Raw genomic sequence first — 19,117 nt, 5'->3', positions numbered from 1 at the left:
TAGCGGAGTTGGGAGTTTTTGATTGTGAAGGGAACAGTATACTAGATGCTGATGTTCAGTATCATGATGAAAAGGAGGGAAGGTTTTCAGTCTTCTACAGAGTTTGCTACAGTACGCCTAAGAAAGAGAACGCACGAAGGCCATTCATTGCTATTATCAGCGCTGACCAGATACAAGGCCTCGTCCGTACGAGGATGATGAGTGACATCAGTGTTGCTAATAGAATAAGAGTAATCTCGTTAGCAATCTTTCTGAATTTCTCCCAGTACAAAATGCACTATGGTTGTGTTCCCAAACGGGAAAGTGATGAAGCAAGTGCGGCTCTCCTAACCGAAGGTAAACATTCTTGTCATGTTCCTAATTTATCAGAAGATGATGAAGGGTTCAAATCTAGCTTATCAGAGCCTTGGAAAGCTATGCTAAAATACGAGCCTATCGCACTAATAAAATTTGCACAACATGCCAAAGAGCTTGATTATTTCAAAGTTCAAGTTGCTGACAAGCTAAACCTTTTCTTTTTGGTCGTCGATAGAAATAAACAGACTTTGACAGTAAGACATGTGCACTCGGAAGAAATTATTCTAAGCGCGGACAACCTTTTCAACCCCCGAAGTAATTCTGTCATTTTTGACTCTAAAAACAGTAAAATAGGTGGTGTATTTGGATTTAAGCTCTTTGACTCGGATCAACAACAGACTATGCTAGCGGAATACAAGAACGCTGATGACGTATTCAAACAAAATGGAGTGTTTACTATTTTTTCTCGTAAAGAAACGAAGCACATTCTGGCCGAGCTGCATGTCTACCCTAAAGAGAATACAATGCTGATATACTTTAATCCCGACCTTGATCCTGCAGAGGCTAGGATAATATTAGCATTTGCTGCCAAAGCTGTCTGTAGTACAACAGAGTTTACTCGCGAAACTCCAAATGTGGAGCTAGACAGCCACATTTGGTGCCGGTTAAGGACAACTGAGCCATATTGCTGGAAGCCAGAAAAAAATCGACCGGCTTTAACTCTACAACCTGAATATTTTGGCTTCATTACTCATTCAAATTATGAGTTAAAACCTGTTGCACTTTTAACGACAAATCAAAGTCCTGTATTTCATCTGATAAACGATGGCAGCCACCTTATAGAGTTTGAATACATCGGAGAAAATGCAGATATACTGGAAGCAAGACTTGTGATTAACAGCCGGTTGGTCTTTTATGCTACAAATGTCGCCAAAGATGTCTACAGTAGCGCAGCTTGTGAGATATATGACCAGAAATTGGACTTGATAGGACATACCAATGGCCTAAATATTAGCAACGAAAAAGAACGAATCTACACTGTCTTCCTCACTCAGCTAAGTTTCGAAGGCATTACACAGAGAATATTCGCTGTAAATGATCAAGAAGGGAAGACAATGGCGAAATTTACATCTTCCCCAAATGAGTCGAATATTAGTGTGACAGTGACAGAGTCGCTTGGTAGCACAAACTGGCTTCTGGTTCTATTTATGATTATGAGGATGTCGAGGAGTGTCTGTGTGACTTCCTCAGCATCTCGAAGAATCTCATCAATTGCAGAGCTGAACTCATATGCGTAAATGAATTGTGTTTAATGTTGTACCTGTCAGTAAATGTATTTATATCTGTTAAAATTAATGTTGGCTTTGCTTAAAATATATGTTCCAGTAATTGAAATGCCTTCTTGAGCTACATGAAAAATACATGAATCCTGAGAAATTTATATTTACCTGCTAAAACAATCAGCTAAATTAATCTAATCAGGGAATCTAAAAATACTAACGGAGATAATCTTGACTAGTTGTCGAATATTACATGTGTTGAAAATACAAATAGAAAGCCTAAATATAGGCCTTGGCTTTATTAGAATTTTTTGACGGTTTTATAAAAGTCAACTATATTATTAATAGATATTATATTAGATGAGCTATAGTATATAAATATATATTTATATATATTATATCAAGAGGTGAAACATAATCGCTAAACTAATAACAAAATTAAATGTTACTTTATATAAAAATAAAACACCAAAATTATTGGAGCACCTTATGATGATTACAAAAAGAGTCCTACTTGTTAGTCAATTTATTGTTTGTCAATAATTGACAAACTATAGATTAATTTGACTAATGATTAACAATTTTTATCATGCTGTATACGTATAACCATTATGATTACAAAAGAGGAAGGACACATGATTACGCATGAAAATGTTGGCTACTCTGTTTATGAATCTGTGTTTGTTTGTCTGTCATCATTAGTCATTCGTGTGTCCAGTTATTGTAATAATGTTTGAGGAACTCAAAAACTGCTTTGAAATAAGTCTCGAAGGCCCGAGTTTTGCACACAGGTGTGTTGTCCACTATGCTACACAGCCTACTTGCCATACCAGCGAATAATTGTGTACATACTTATCACGCCTTCCAATCTTTAATGGCAATTGGTTAAATTCAAGCTAATCCGCTAAAAGCAAAATTTTACTAGAAGAAAAATATGTGCCATAAATTCTCCAAAATGCTATAAATATATGTATATATAACATAAACTTAATTAAACTCATAGCACACACTGAAATAAACACACACCTTCATTTAAAGGTTAGAATGGTGAATGTTGCATATGTTAATTAAAAAGAAATCTTCTATGCACAAACCTTTTTCATTACCCGTGCAACATCGGGCATTCAGATGGCCATTCATGAACACAAAATATAGGCAACATCACATTTTGCATTTGATGTAACTATTGGCAGATTTAACTGAGCTGAAATCTGCAAACTAGTTGGCATACTTTTGCTTCTACCTAACGAACTAACAACAAGCATAAGATGTTAAGGAGATGATCTACTCGCAAGATGCAAACTCGGTATGTAACCAGTATGTGAAGGAAATCCACAAATAAAAATTATAAACTTTATTTGTAATTAACCTAAAATCTTCAGAAACTAGCTAAAACTAGAAATTGAAGCAAACAGATCATAAATCTTTTGAATTAACTTTCAATTTAAACAACAGTTACGCACAGACCCTACCTAAACCCAAGAACAGCACACTATATGTACTTGAACACCACTTTCAACAAAAAAGTTTCAACACCACTTTCATCAAAAACACCTCTATATAAACCTAAACAAATGGCATAGCACATTGATATCAAAAGTGTCCAAATTTGACAAAATAAAACTATCAATGAAGACACACTAAAACAAAGTGGCTATAACCACCAATTTCAATACGCAAAAAAAACACCGTAGACAACATAAAACAATGTGGTACAACTCCCCAACATAGGAAAAAGATACCTTCAAATAGTTTCCCAATGTTTTCAGATGGTTTCCTGATGCTTTCAAATAGAACACTGTCTTCACAAAATCGTTAACAAGCTTGCACCATAAATCAGCTACTTATGCATGCTGAACATGGAGAGCTTAGTAAATACACAGAACAATAAACTGAATGAAGAAAAAAAACACAATGAACCGGACAGTAAATGAAAGTGCAGACAAATCCTAATGCCCGCTAGACAGCAACTGTGCCACCAAAAACATCACTTAGAAACCGCAATCACAAGACTGACAAGAAAACAGAAATGTACATTGGATTGTGGGAAACAGAAATCAAATCCAGATTCAAACAGAATTCAAATAACACAAAACTTCATTCAATCCAAAGAGTAACCACAACTTAGACAGGACTAAGCAAATTTGAAAGAGCAAAAACGTTGATAAAAATTGGAAAATAAAAGCACACGCCAATCTACAAAAACATAGCCAAACTTATGCCTATTAGTAAAATACGGTAAATTGTTCAAACCTGAATTAGCAACACCAAACAGAAGGAATATATTATATATATACGAAAAGTTTAAATGATTGCTTATATTTGTTTTTATCTACTGTCAGTTTCATGTGTTGGCATTCCTCAGTCTGTACTAGAATATGCTAGTGCAGCCATTTTTTTCAGTCAATTTATATTATATAGTTAGTGAAGTGTAATGTATATATTTTTTATCAAGTTTATATATAAACATATATATTATATATACATATATAGATACGTATATATGTATATATACGTATATATAAATCTATATACATATAGTGTACAAAGGTTGATGCAATGAGTATGGCCTCTATAAACCACAACACTAGTGAAAAGCTACCGGAAATCTTATGACAATGACCGTGCTAAGTTTCTCTGAGACTTGTACATCCAGACTGACAAGCATGTCATGGCAAACCAGCCAGATATTGCGATGGTTGACAAGGAGAACAAAAGGGCTACTATAGCAGATATAGCAGTACCTAATGACTACAACATAGCCAGCAACAAAAAGTGGAGAAATATCTCCGACTCGAAGAGGAGATGGACAAGTGCTGGTATGTAAGAACAACTACACATGATTCTAGTAATTATTGGAACATTGGATGTAACACCTACTTGCCCACCACTACAGTATCTGGCGGTACAATATTTGGCGACAATAAGGTGGTCTATTGAAGTCATACTAATTGTACCAACTTCTGTGCACCATATATGTATAAATATATACATGTATATAAATGCTGAAGTTTTGAAATGGGTTAAAATTTTCTTTGTCCAAGTGAAACATCCTTGTATATGATTATAAAAGCCCTCATACTATTAAAGAAACACAACAATGCTGTGCAAAATGAAGCTATATTCAAAACTATACTGCACAAAATGGTACTCTCATCGAATAAGTCACACACCGAGATTAAAAATACACAAGCGCAACTTCATACAGCAAGAGTATATGACTCATATTCAATATAATTTGCATGCAAAAATACAAAATTATTGCTCAAGCAGCAATATGTGACTCATCAGAATGGATTGGGGAAAATCAATGCTGGAAATCAGTGCAATATTAGCAATTTCATTGAAGCTTCATCGTACATCTCCATCTCTGAGCTATGTGCAGGCTTTGAATATGTTGTATATCTCACTTGTACAGGCTTTGAATATGTTGTATATCTCACTTGTACAGGCTTTGAATCTGTTGTATATCTCACTTGTACGAAATTTCAATTTTTCTGTGATTAGCTGTAAAAGGTCAATTGTTATTTTCAATTAAAGTACAAATTTCTGAAGCAATTAATTTTGGTTCACCAACTAGAAATATAATAATACATATTTAAAAGAAAAACTTTAATAGATTCTATTAGAAAGTATCAGTATTTCTCCACCATTTGCTATTGTTTTTGAAGTTTAAAGTAATACGACTGCCAAGATGTTTCTAGATTAAAATCCACAAAACTTGCCTGCGCTTATAACACTCAAATGCAAGCAAAAGTGCGATTATGACGTCTATAGTTGCACTTTGGCAATGAGACCAACAGAATAGAAAAGCATAACGTTGAAACCCGATCTCAATATATGATATCAAAAACGGGAGAGACACAGGCAGCCCGCACAACTAGTGACGTCATTCTGGCTGGTATTCATTTTCCGAGCGTTTTAACCGCGATCAGGTTTTATTGATTTTAATGTTGAAATAATTTGTATCTGAGATCACCTCAAACATCCAAAAACAATCGCAAATGTTAGAAACATATCGATGCTTTTTACAATTTTGTGTAGGTTTATCTATAATGAGAGATGATAATGCTATCGAAGGACACTGGCAGCACTCACATGGCAAAGCTACGCACTGTTCCAGTGGCTAGAGTTGTCTTATTCCGGTGACAGTGCAAGTATGAAGGGTGTTAGAAGACAGCCACTTGTCACCTATTGCGTAGACCTTTCCATCATAACCTCTGCACTGGGAGGCTGCAGCAGACACGTGAGTCATAATCAGGTGAGGTGTGGCCGATGGAGCAACTGAGAGGATAGTTAGTCAAATGTAACAAGATATGAAGAGGAAATCGAAGAAAGACAGACGCAGAGAACAGAGCTGCGATTCGAAGAATCCAAATGAATTTAATCCATTCATTTGCTTTACACTTTTACGAGTTTACGGACAGCTGCTACTTGCAGATATCAATACTGAAACCAATGAAAAACTAATGAAATTTGCTTAAACCAGAGTATAATGATAAGTATCTACCATAAAGCTTAAAATATTTCAGTGTTTATCCACAATGTTTCTCGAAAACCAAAATAGACATTCTATATTCTCTGAACTTCAAGGTTGCATTACCAACACTCTCTCCAGCGAGCAGCGATGACATTATAACTTTTATTATAAAGTGAAATTAGTAGATACCCTGGCAGAGGCCACAAAGTGCAGGGCAAACACGTGCCATAAAACTTCTCCAGCCAACACTGCTACTTGTACACAATTCATCAGTCCAAAACTCTGATGAAAGCTGTCCACATTTGGGGTTGTCTACTCTGCGGCAGGGGTAAACAACTTCTGTTGACAAATCTGCAGTAAATGTGTTAAAATAATGGAGCGCACAGGAAGATTAGCAGCTAGTTTTAAAAGCTGATTGTACAATGTTGACCATACTAAAATAGCTTATTCAGGTGAATGACTGTCTCATGTTAGCCCACAGGTTTGCCCAGCCAAAACAATTGTGACATCTCCTATAAAGGTTGATTTGCAACAAAATTCACATTACAGTTATTTGGTATCAAAAGATTCACCATGTTTTACTCTGTTGTGTTGTAGGTGCCAAATATGTGAAAATGTGGTTAGAAGCTCTTAAAAGCTCAGAAACGAAAAGCCGCCGTAGATTGGAATCTCTTTATTTATCTGACGTAGTCATTACAGTTTGGTTATTGTTTTGTCACGTGATGTTCTCACGTGAATTGAAAGGCCAATAAAAAGCTTAATATAAAACTTATCGTAGCACTAGTTTATGACAAACACTTTGGGTTTTACCAAAACCCCGTATCAAATACAGATGCTCGCTACTTTACAGTTTTGTTTCAGGTAGATCTAATCGTCAAGTCGTAATCTGATCATGTGACCCAATACTTCGCAAATAATTTCTGCTGCACTTTTCGATTATCACAGGTGACCAACAGGTTCGTCATGATTATCAGACAATGATATGTACTTCTTCAAGCTAGGGTTGAAAAATTTAACGAATTTTTACGGTAAGTTATAAGATGGCAGTGCTAAAAATGACAGTATTACAATGACGATAAAATAAACGCGTAAAAACAATAGACATGGTTTTATTGAATGCGTGAAGTACATTTGTGAAAATATTTCGACGAATGAGGTTGCATGAAAATGTAAACAGAAACCGTCTTGTAACAACTACGTCCCATTTGAGTCGTTTTGGAAAGAGAATCCAAACTACGGCGGTCTTGTATGGCTGCTATTAACTGTTCGTTTTTTAGCTTTTAAGAGCTTGTTATCATATTCCCACATATTTTGCACCTACAACACAACAGAGTAAGACATGGTAAATATTTTGATACCAAATAACTGTAATGTGAATTTTGTTGCAAGTCAACCTTTAATAAACAACTGACAATTCTGTTTTGTGCAAAGGTGGTCAACAATGATGAAATGTTAGCTAGTGTAGAGCTTCAGATCAATTACAAACTACTGTATCTTGCAAGGCAAACTGCAAATTTTATGACACAATTAATAAACACAGCAAAATACAAAGGTAACAAAAGAAATCATATTTTGATCTTCGAAACAGAACATTAGTTAATATTACACAAATCAATATATTATTAAATATAAAGAATAATTTATTTTCCTCAAAAACTATGCCTATAGCAGACAACTTTCCAAATAAAAGCATAATTTAGATATTTTCATTTTTACAATAAAATGCAGGCACAGATTTTGCATAGCTGTTATTATAAAATTTTCGTTGGTTGAATAAAACACCAACAACACAAAGATTAAATTGTTATTTTGTAATGTTCAAATAGTTTGACTTCACAACTTGTTCAAAGAAAAGATGACTAGAAATTGCTAAGCTCTATATATAAATCTAAATGTTTGTTTGTCTGTCGTATTTCCAATTATATTGATTATAATTCGCTAAGAATTTAAAAAAAACACTTCGCGCTGGATTAAAATTTAAAATACCAGTTTTGCGCTTAATCGAGCTAACCACTGCGCTACGCAGCCATAGTATAGAATAATTGTTTAATCTATCAAGTTTGAAGATCATGATTGTCTGAGAGATGCGTGAGGATTATAAAAACAATTATTAATATCCGATGCAAGTGATAGCGCACTTGGCTTTATATGTGTGCATTCGCTGAATGTATAGGTGTGAGGTGCAACCTTTCGAGGTGTGAGGTACTATGAGGTACAACCCTTTTTATGCCCAGACAGAAAAATGGACACTGCTCTTATTGCACTAAAGCTTGAGACTATTACAAGTTACTAGCTTAAGTTACTTGAATTCATTGGGTAAAGAAACTCAGCCAATGGCAAATACTCTACTGGATACTGTTTAAAAGGTGTTTTTATTACCCGTGCAATGCTGGGCATTCAGTTGATTTAAATCTTGAGCAAATGTGTAGCGTAAGTAAAAATGTTTTTCAATAATCTGTTTTAGCTACGCCTCGAGCTTTCAAATACTTGAATAATGCATTGATAGGACACACACAGAAATAAACAATCACCTTCATTTATAAGTTAAGGTGAAAACACACTAGGTGATATTTAGCGCGATATCGCGCTGTGTGATGCTAATCTGCGCTAGAACTCACTCAGCGAGCGATAACGCTAGACATTCTCATCACAACTTTATCGCTAGCGAGATGTTTTTCGATTGGTTAATGTTTCCCCAGAATGCAATTTTATGACGGGTAATTATTTCTTATCGACGTTCACCAACGTACAGCAGCAACATTTTGCTATTTTGTTATAATTGAAACATCATCAGAATGAACACGGACTTGTTTATATATTTAATAAAAGCACTCCCAGCCTTGCACACCAATGCAAACAAAAATTCCAAAATATCCGAGTTGAAAACCAACATGTGGAGTCAATCGTTGCGCAGGTTGACCATCTTGAGAATGATAAATATTTAATATAAAAAACAACTACAAAATAAAATATATATAAAAACCATAAAATATTACAGTTAAAAATACAAGAACCGTTTTTTATTGTCTTCTTGTATCGTACAATCCGTGAAAGTGAGATGAGTTTAATAACAAAAGTGGAAGTTGTTTACATTGTCACCTAGACGGTGCCATATTGACTTACCTAAATTTATTAACTCCGAAGAAATTAATGATACAGAATTTTACTGTCAGTTTGTGAGCGTGCCCACTATATTGTTTGCTAGTGAATCGCTCAAGTGTGTTTAGGCCCACGCCAGCGATATCTCCGCCCTCTTCATGACGCTCGCGATAAAATCGCCTAGTGTGTTTGGATCTTTAGATTGACAAATGTTGTAAATATTGATAAAAAATAAATTTTCTGTGCAAAACCCTTTTGTTACCAGTTTAACGCCGAACATTCAGCTAGTCTTTACTATAATAAAAGTCGTGTCCATCCAGTCACATTTTGAGGTAAAAAGAGAACATAAACTGATAAAAAAAAGGTAACACTGTGTAGGGTCTAGCCTGCGGTCGGTTGTTAATCCGATGCAGTAACACCTGTACCAGCCGGCCAAATAGACATAACTGAACAATTGTGCATATAATTACTTTCTGAGCTTTATTGGCTCACCTGACATTCTCTCCCAGTACTCGTGGCCCCCAGTGTACTAGTATACATAACAATAAATTTCATAGATTTACATATCGTGAAAACTAGAAACACGCTAACCAATATACACAAACCAACGAGCATAAGTTAGCAAATAGTAAGGAATTTGCAAATTGTATGGCTTGCTATATTTAATTGACTGAATTATTCGATTGAATATGTATTGATTAATTGATTGCTCCATATGTACTAATAGGTCTCCTCAGGTCATTCGCTAATCATTGAGTGATGATCAAACAAGAACCAAAATTTTGATGACATATTTAGTTTTTTAAATATGATAGGTCAAATTTTAATTCATCTGGCTGTGCATTGTGCCACTAAACAAAACGTTTAGAGAGGCCAGACATAAGCTGTTGTTGGCATGCATCAGTCTATGAACAAACAACACCGAGCTCTATCAGTTCATTATTTTTGCGCATTCTCGAGAGAAACTACTACAAGTAGCTCAGGTACTCTTACTATCGACAGCTCTAATAATCCAACTCAGTCAAGGTCTGGCAACTACAAGTAGCTTAGGTAGTCTCCCTATCGACAGCTCTAATAATCTAACTCAGTCAAGGTCTGACAACTACAAGTAACTCAGGTACTCTTACTGTCGACAGCTCTAATAATCCAACTCAGCCAAGGTCTGACAACTACAAGTAGCTCAGGTAGTCTCACTATCGACAGCTCTAATAATCCAACTCAGTCAAGGTCTGACAACTACAAGTAACTCAGGTACTATTACTATCGACAGCTCTAATAATCCAACTCAGTCAAGGTCTGTCAACTACAAGTAACTCAGGTACTCTTACTATCGACAGCTCTAATAATCCAACTCAGTCAAGGTCTGACAACTACAAGTAACCCAGGTACTATTACTATCGACAGCTCTAATAATCTAACTCAGTCAAAGTCTGACAACTACAAGTAACTCAGGTACTCTTACTATCGACAGCTCTAATAATCTAACTCAGTCAAGGTCTGTCAACTACAAGTAACTCAGGTACTCTTACTATCGACAGCTCTAATAATCCAACTCAGTCTAGGTCTGACAACTACAAGTAGCTCAGGTACTTTTACCATCGACAGCTCAGTCAAGGTTTGACAAATCTCAACTCTCATGGTACAATATTCAAGTATTGGAAGAATAGCACCAACCGGGACGAAGCGTAGTGACAGAGAGGCGAGACTTTTTTCGCTGTCCCTCACACGAAAGCTGATATCGGTACTCAGATAGCTGGTCACACTTGCAGTAGTACTCTGCTCCTGATTGGTTGTATGTGTAGTTGCCTCCAACCTCAATAAACGTGTTCCTCTGAGTAAATCTACAACCTGCAGTTGACGAGGCCATAGATTAGAAGAGCTAGCGGTTATATTGCCCTCAACATATAGGGCAGGTTCAACCATCAACCATTATTAACCATCACTGAACCGATTGATATGATGTGTGTCTTTAAAGCTTTAACAGAAAATTGCCGTAAAACCTCTATTTGAATGCCACCTTCATTTGAATGCCACCTCTAATATAACGCCACTATAGAAAAGGGTTGAAAAATACTAAGCCACCTTTTAATTTAATGTTACCTCTATTAGACCGGCACTTTGACTTTTTCTTTTACAAACCCATAATAGAAAGTGATCCTTAGAAGTGTCTGCAAAATAACACTAATAATAACCCGGTTACATCAATAACTCTTTTGCTATTACTGTAGTGGTGCCATGGGTTTAGTTATGATGTACTGAGAAGATCAATCGTCACAATCATCACAACTACACACTGATACGAAGTCACTAAAGTCTAAATCATATCTGTTGTTTTCGGGTTCGTCTGTAATGTGTGGTTTACAATATTACCTCAAGAATTTAAAGCGTTTTGATGAAGGATGAGAATACTCTTCAGGAAAACCGTACGCTGTAATAGCAGCCATTTTTATGGCATATTCTAACTTCAAATTGTTAAAAATGTCTTTAAAAAAGTTATGTTTGTTTTTTAACTCCAAAGCTTTACGATTTTTTCTTTAAAACTCTGAAAGCGACACCCTCAAAATACTCGATATAGCACCACGCCGATATTTTATAATCAAAGTAGTTTCTTGTTTACCTTGGTCTGATACTTTGACGTGAATGAAAAGCGGTTTAGCAAAAAGGAGAGTGTAAAATAAAGGTGACGTGAGCATAGCTTCGCCCATTTATCTTAAATTTATCTTTCCAAAGTTTGGACGAGGTAGTCGCAAAAATACAGCGCCACCCTTCATTTGAACAACGCCTCTAACTAAATGCCCCTATAGGGAAGGGGTTGAAAAAAAGCGCCATAGCATTCAAATAGAAGTTTACAGGATCTTATGCTTGGAATAGAATTCCTTGTTCTTCACAATCAGCTCAATAACCTACACCTAAATGTAAAATCAATGGTCTAAGGGTCTGTGAGAGCTAGCGAGTGATTTAACTGTTTATGAGTTCTTGAAGAATAAATTGCTAATAATGACAAGAAATAATCAGCCGAGATTAATAATTATGATTTAGCTGATAAGTCATAGAACAAGTCAAATCTTTTGCTACAGAAAGCTTTTATACCTCGCCTTAGTACATGTACCTATAAAAAACATTGATGACGCATCACAGAGTTAACCCAAAATTTTACCACAATAAATTTAGAATATTGGGTTATTTTTGCCATAAAAATGAACCAATTAGTATTCTTTTCACTCAGTTTTACTTAGTTTCCTTTCTTATTACTTTTAGTTCAGGATGGTTGAAAAGAAAAATTGTAAACAGCAACCTAAACCTATTTCTTCCAATGAAATTCTTCAGCACTGGACCTAAGATATTTTGAATAACTATATATTTATATCAGAGAATGGGTGTCTACGTTTTGGTCAAACAACGAAGCCGTCTTTGAAGCCGTTCTTGAAGCCAGCTTTACTAAACTAAAACGAAATATTTAAGAGGACTTTTGCTGGTCAAATGCATTGATTTGTGTGCAGAACTTTCTGCTGACCACAAACAAGCTTCAGATAAAAACTCTATGACGTAAGCTTTAGCTTTTACAACAAGAATATTGGGTTTACATCAGCAAAAATCTTTCGGCAAGAATTAATTCTGTCAGAAGCAAAAAATTCTGTAGTAAAAGAGTTGAAAAACAAAAAAACCATTTGCATTTGATGAGAAGCGTTGCAATTTTTAACAGCCACAATACGAAAACAAACTAAAAATGCAGCAGAGATATACCAACCTCTGAGGGTTGTTACACCCTTTTCAGTACAGACAAGTTTTCCATTGCCTGTGATCCAAGATTCACCTACTGCATGCACCCTCCCAGCCGAGTCCTGACACTGTGTGGCTATGCACTTGCCACACATAGCTCCACAGATGCTTGCCACTTGAATAGAGGTACAGTCTGTGATTGTATAGTAGGGGTCTGTGCATCTGTGATCGTCGAGAGTGGTACACTCGCCTACCGAAATACAGGCTGGCTAACAATGGGAAAAGGTTTAAAATGGACACGATAAAACTGCAGAGGTAAAACGCACAGCAAACTTGTATACATAGACAACAGACTACCAAACTTTTATGGAGTTGAACTCACGGTGATTGCGACCACAAGTTTAAAAACCTCGAATTTAGCCACTGAACTATTAATAGGCCTACAATCCTTAGCAATCTATCGCTCTTATCATATACCCCATACCCTTTACTCAATTGCACACGCTAAATGATGCATAAATTGATACTCTATGAACTCTGTTAACTTTATGAAACATGAGGCTTTTTCATGTTTTCGTGAACTTCTTCGTTTTTCGTAAGGTTCAATTTCTAAATCATGGTAAAGGCTAATATTTCTCATGCGGAAAATTGTATTATCTCGAGTAGCAATAGCCTTTACATTTTTTCTTCATACAGTTGGACAAAGACCACCCGATATCTCATTTTTACATTAGTACCAGTTATCCATCAAAGTTTTGATGAATAGCTAGTACAATAACCTTAACAGCACACATACACGCACACGCACACACACGCACTAACACACACACACACATCACTTACAATCATTACCAAACCATCTGTTGTTGTAATCCTAGAAGAACAGCCTTAATTTGGATATTACTTTCTAATTATTTCGCATTTACATTAAAACACTTTTATGGTTGTTTTATTTTGTTTCTTAATTTATTTGACCAGCACAAAACATTTTCTCCATGATATGGAGTTTGAAAGTTATTTGACAACCTTTACAATTGTTTTATTTTTTCTCTTAATTTATTTGAACAGCGCAAAACACTTTATTCATGATATGAAGTTTGTGAGTTAGAATGGTAACTGTAGTTATAAGTTAGATAAAAATAAATTTTCTGTGCGCAGACTTTTATTACCCAGGTATTCATTTAGCCCTTTATAATCTATTCAGCTCCTCATCTTGTTGTAGGGGATGAAGCATTACGTTGTACTAGTAGACTATTTGTCCATCTTTAACATCGGCCATAAAATAAAATGGAAAAAATGGAATTGATGTTGCATAAATCTTATTTATCTTAAATATAAATGATATTATACGAATATGAATACAAGTCTTGTCACAATTCAAGCCGAATCCTGTCTCAGTTTTTCAGAATTCCATAAATGGATACAAAATAAAAGTCGTACCAACTTCTTCCTTTATATCATGTCATTGGCACTGCCAGCCTCTAACGACAGACCCTTTGAGGTTTTTAAAGCCATAATGCAATAGCAGTGTTATATAAAAATGATGACTCCTGCTATTTCATTTGTTTATTGATTGATCTCCAAGGTATGAATGTTCCGTTATATGGGTGAGTTATGAAGACTGAGTCCCTTAACCTTTATTTGATTAGGAGAGTACTGGCTGGTGCCATATGCAATGCTGCTTATTCTTTTTTTGGCTCCAAACAAAATCAGCAAGCAATAAAACTCCCAAAGACTTGCGAATTTTTGCTGTTGTATACAAACAATTGAAATTAGAAACAGATCTGTAATAAATTTTTAGAAACATTTAAAAGGAACAGTTACAAACTGTTAGAGTACTATTCCATGAGAAACAGAAACATTTGGCCATTTGTCATGAAACTTTTACCAAACATGGTCAATATTTATCCAACATTAAAAAATTATTTCAAAGAATAAAATAAAGTGTAATAAATTGGTTTTCTTTACATAAAATTAGAAATGTTGAGCAAGATAATCTTTTAATAATTCTTAAAAATAAACTTACACAAAATTTTAGTTGATTTTAGAAAAAAGTATTGACATTTTTTTACCAATTGCGATTGCTTTTTGAGATGATGTTACTAGTAGGATGTTTCAAAATTCAATACACAATTTCACGGTTAATACGCTACGCTTAGAACAAGCAAAAGTGTGATTACGACATCTACAGGTGCAGCGAGACCGGCAGAATAGAAACGTGTAACGCTGCAACTTGAACATACATAATAGCCGATATAAACTATAGCAACGATAACAACTAGTGATGTCATTTCGCATATGTTTTTCTTCTGAGATTTTTAATCCCCATCTAGTTTTGTCGTTTTAATCTTGAAACATCCTGGCGGTCAGATGCAATCGAGCAGATCAAAAACAATCGAAAATGAGAGAAAACTACCGATACTTTTTGATAAAATCTACTAAAATTTCACGTTTACTTTTATGGAAGGAGAAATGAAGTATCGACACTTACGAAGTATCGACACTTACGTAGTATCGACACTTACGTAGTATCGACACTTACGTAGTATCGACACTTACGTAGTATCGACACTTACGTAGTATCGACACTTACGTAGTATCGACACTTACGTAGTATCGACACTTACGTAGTATCGACACTTACGTCAATCAATTGCTTACAACTAAAAAGTGTTTCATAAAGACATGAAACACTACCAACTTTAGCTAGAGAACTCCACTGCTTATTCGAACAATTGCATTACAGTCATCATAACGGGTTAACTTCTACTGAAAACAAGTAATATCTAGATCTCAAAATTTACGTAATACAACAATGTATTTTTGTTTAAATCATTTCCAAGCCCCTATATAAAAGGATTTTAAATGCATTCTTAAATGGTTGTTAGAAGCAAGAAGTGCTTTTGAGTTGAGGCCATTTATGAAGATTCCTCCATATCATAAAATTATTTTTTTAATCTGACCATCGATGTACTATTTCACATGCATAATACCAAACAATTAAACTTTTATAAAATAATACAACAAAATTCTTATTCAGTTTTCAATTAAAATCTATAAATAAAATGGTACTTCATTTTACCGTAAAGACGAAAACTCCAGATAGCAGTGTAGCCAAAAATTCATATTTACATTCAAGCAGCGTAAATATTGATAGAATTACTCCAATACTCCTACTGAGACATACCAATGTAAACGTCTGAGTATTTCCACGACCAAACACGAGCGAAGCAATTGTTTGGGAGCTTTATGATAAATGCATGTTTGCACACAATTCACGAAAATTATTCATCAACACCGTCGCAAACCCTTGTACCGAAATCTCATTAACAAATTTAACCATTTTTTAATGGAGTAGTTTAAGTATCATAACAATACAAAACATTTATACACCATATATATATTCATATAAACCTATTTAACTATGTTACCAAGTCTTTGAAATTTGTAGACAATATCTTAAACCTTACCTATTTGATCGGATAATACATAACTAAACAGATTAATTTGGACTAAAATCGCGATTAAAACCTGCCACCTTTTTTATCAAAATTTAGACCGGCCAAAAAAACGCCGATAAAGCCGTGCGACCGAGAGTAGGAACCATTAAGCCGTGCGTATTTCACGAAAAAAAATCTTGCACATTTCACCAGTCTATGGCATTGTCCAATTGCCGAAGGTTTCTAGTATCTTTCCGTTTTTAAAATCTTGCAAAAATATTTAATTATAAGAATAATTATCTGATTTTATAAAATTATTATAAGATTTAATTATAAAAATAATCATTTGAGTTTATTTATCCGAAGGTTTCTGTAATAAATGTAGACCGATTTACAGGTACAAAATTGTGGTACACCGTTTATCAGCCAATGTTTTTTTTTGTCCAATATCCAAGGTTTCATTAAATTATTTAAAACGTTAGCCAAAATTCTTTACATCTTATGTACAAGCTAGGGCCGAACTACAATGCCCTTTTATGACGAGAACATTTTTTGTTTTGCTCAAGTTTGCAGACAACTTCCAGACGCGTGAATGCTGATGCTTGCTTTCTGTTACAGATCGCTATCAAAACCATTCCAGATTCAACACAACCAACTTTCAAATTGCGTATATTACACAGCAGCTTGCCATTTTGCTTCTAATATTGCATTTCAAAGATATAATAAACATATTTCATTATCGCTGTTGTTAAATTTCATACAGTACAGTAGGTTAGGCCTACAGCTTTAATTAATATTTATTTTATTGTTGTAAAACATAGGTTGAGATAGTAGTAGATTAGGTGTGATTTTTATACAACCTTTTGTTTTGCATAAATGACTTTTTGAACTTAATTTCAAAACAATTTGACAACTACCATAGACATACAACTTTCCAGAGCACCGCGTCGTGGCCGACGCAGTGGCCGTCCATGTGCCTCTCAATTATTACAGCTCAATAGGAGGATAAATAGAAGGTCCTCACAGCAACCATCAACATCAACATAAAATTTTGGCTCATACAAATACTTGAAAAAATAGTTTCTTTTTATGGATTATCACTTATTGTGCCGCCTCATTACCTATGAAAACAGAAGGATCACTGTCATGCGTTTTGTGTTTGTGAAAAAAAGCTCAACTATAACCTAGGCATACCATAAACGATAACCTAAGAAAACATAAGCTATAACCTAAACAGAACATAAACTATAACCTAAGCAGAACATAAGCTATAACCTAAGCATGACATAAGCCATAAGCTAAGCATAACATAAGCCATAACCTAAACAGAACATAGGCCATAACATACAAAGTGATGAGAACAAACAATTACAATTTAGCAAGAGAGAGCTCCTTGTTAACCTGTAAGAGCACAAACTGTAAAAACACAGACAGCTAGTTGCATAGACTGCAGCAAGCACAATGACAAGAGGTAGCCCTGAGGCCAAAAAACATTGAATACCTTTCTGAGGTGCGACAGTGATTTTCTGCTCAGAACTGACACTTCTATGGCACTCGAGATCATGTGACCAGATGTCATTCTGCAAGGCCACATCACATGTGCAATCATAAACTAAAAAGCCATCTTCGTGGTGGAGTGTTTCACCAGCCTCAATGAATTTCCTCAATTGCTCATAAAAGCACCCTGTCATAACAAGAAATTTGAGTGTATATAAATGCAACCAGGTGTGCAGACATGTCAGTAGGTGGGTATCTATCTATGTATATTGTTATTTATTATAATTGATTAGTATTCCATTTATATTATTATTGATGAGTACTTCATGTATATAATTATTTATTATTGATGAGTACTTCAAGTATATAATTATTTATTATTGATGAGTACTTCATGTATATAATTATTTTTTATTGATGAGTACTTCATGTATATAATTATTTATTATTGATGAGTACTTCATGTATATAATTATTTATTATTGATGAGTACTTCATGTATATAATTATTTATCATTGATGAGTACTTCATGTATATAATTATTTATTATTGATGAGTACTTCATGTATATAATTATTTTTTATTGATGAGTACTTCATGTATATAATTATTTATTATTGATGAGTACTTCATGTATATAATTATTTATTCTTGATGAGTACTTCATGTATATAATTATTTATTATTGATGAGTACTTCATGTATATAATTATTTATTATTGATGAGTACTTCATGTATATAATTATTTCTTATTGATGAGTACTTCATGTATATAATTATTTCTTATTGATGAGTACTTCATGTATATAATTATTTCTTATTGATGAGTACTTCATGTATATAATTATTTATTATTGATGAGTACTTCATGTATATAATTATTTATTCTTGATGAGTACTTCATGTATATAATTATTTATTATTGATGAGTACTTCATGTATATAATTATTTATTATTGATGAGTACTTCATGTATATAATTATTTATTATTGATGAGTACTTCATGTATATAATTATTTCTTATTGATGAGTACTTCATGTATATAATTATTTCTTATTGATTAATGCTCATGTATCTAGTTTCTGAATTTAATTTAGTTTTTACAATCAATCTGTCATATAGTTTTGTAAAATGCAGTTTTATAGGTATATCTAAGTCGTGTGAACTAATGAAGACTTCATTAACTGATTCGGCTGTAAAAACAATTTAATAAAAATACAATGTCTTATTAAAAGACCATTTTATTCAAAATAAAAATTTGGGAAATGAAGCAAATATCTGAACCAGCAATCTGCTTACC

At 34.3% G+C, this 19,117-nt stretch overlaps 1 protein-coding gene across 1 annotated transcript in view; it reads right to left on the bottom strand.

The window, feature by feature from the left end:
- Positions 1-4,685: 4,685 nt before the first annotated feature.
- The window catches only part of LOC137399839 (uncharacterized), a 41,297-nt gene continuing 26,865 nt past the window's right edge, over positions 4,686-19,117 (bottom strand). The window contains exons 21-26 of the mRNA XM_068086075.1: positions 17,818-18,000; positions 12,905-13,126; positions 10,831-11,004; positions 6,247-6,408; positions 5,676-5,810; positions 4,686-5,084 (exon numbers count right to left, since the gene is read on the bottom strand). Of these exons, the coding sequence (XP_067942176.1) occupies positions 5,704-5,810; positions 6,247-6,408; positions 10,831-11,004; positions 12,905-13,126; positions 17,818-18,000 (848 nt within the window). The 3' untranslated portion in view covers positions 4,686-5,084; positions 5,676-5,703. The remainder of the gene's footprint in view (positions 5,085-5,675; positions 5,811-6,246; positions 6,409-10,830; positions 11,005-12,904; positions 13,127-17,817; positions 18,001-19,117) is intronic.

The sequence above is a fragment of the Watersipora subatra genome, chromosome 7 (assembly GCF_963576615.1).
Source record: "Watersipora subatra chromosome 7, tzWatSuba1.1, whole genome shotgun sequence".
In the NCBI taxonomy this organism is placed as follows: domain Eukaryota; kingdom Metazoa; phylum Bryozoa; class Gymnolaemata; order Cheilostomatida; family Watersiporidae; genus Watersipora; species Watersipora subatra.
Note: the sequence above shows the minus strand (reverse complement) of the source record. Positions and strands in the feature narration are given on the sequence as shown.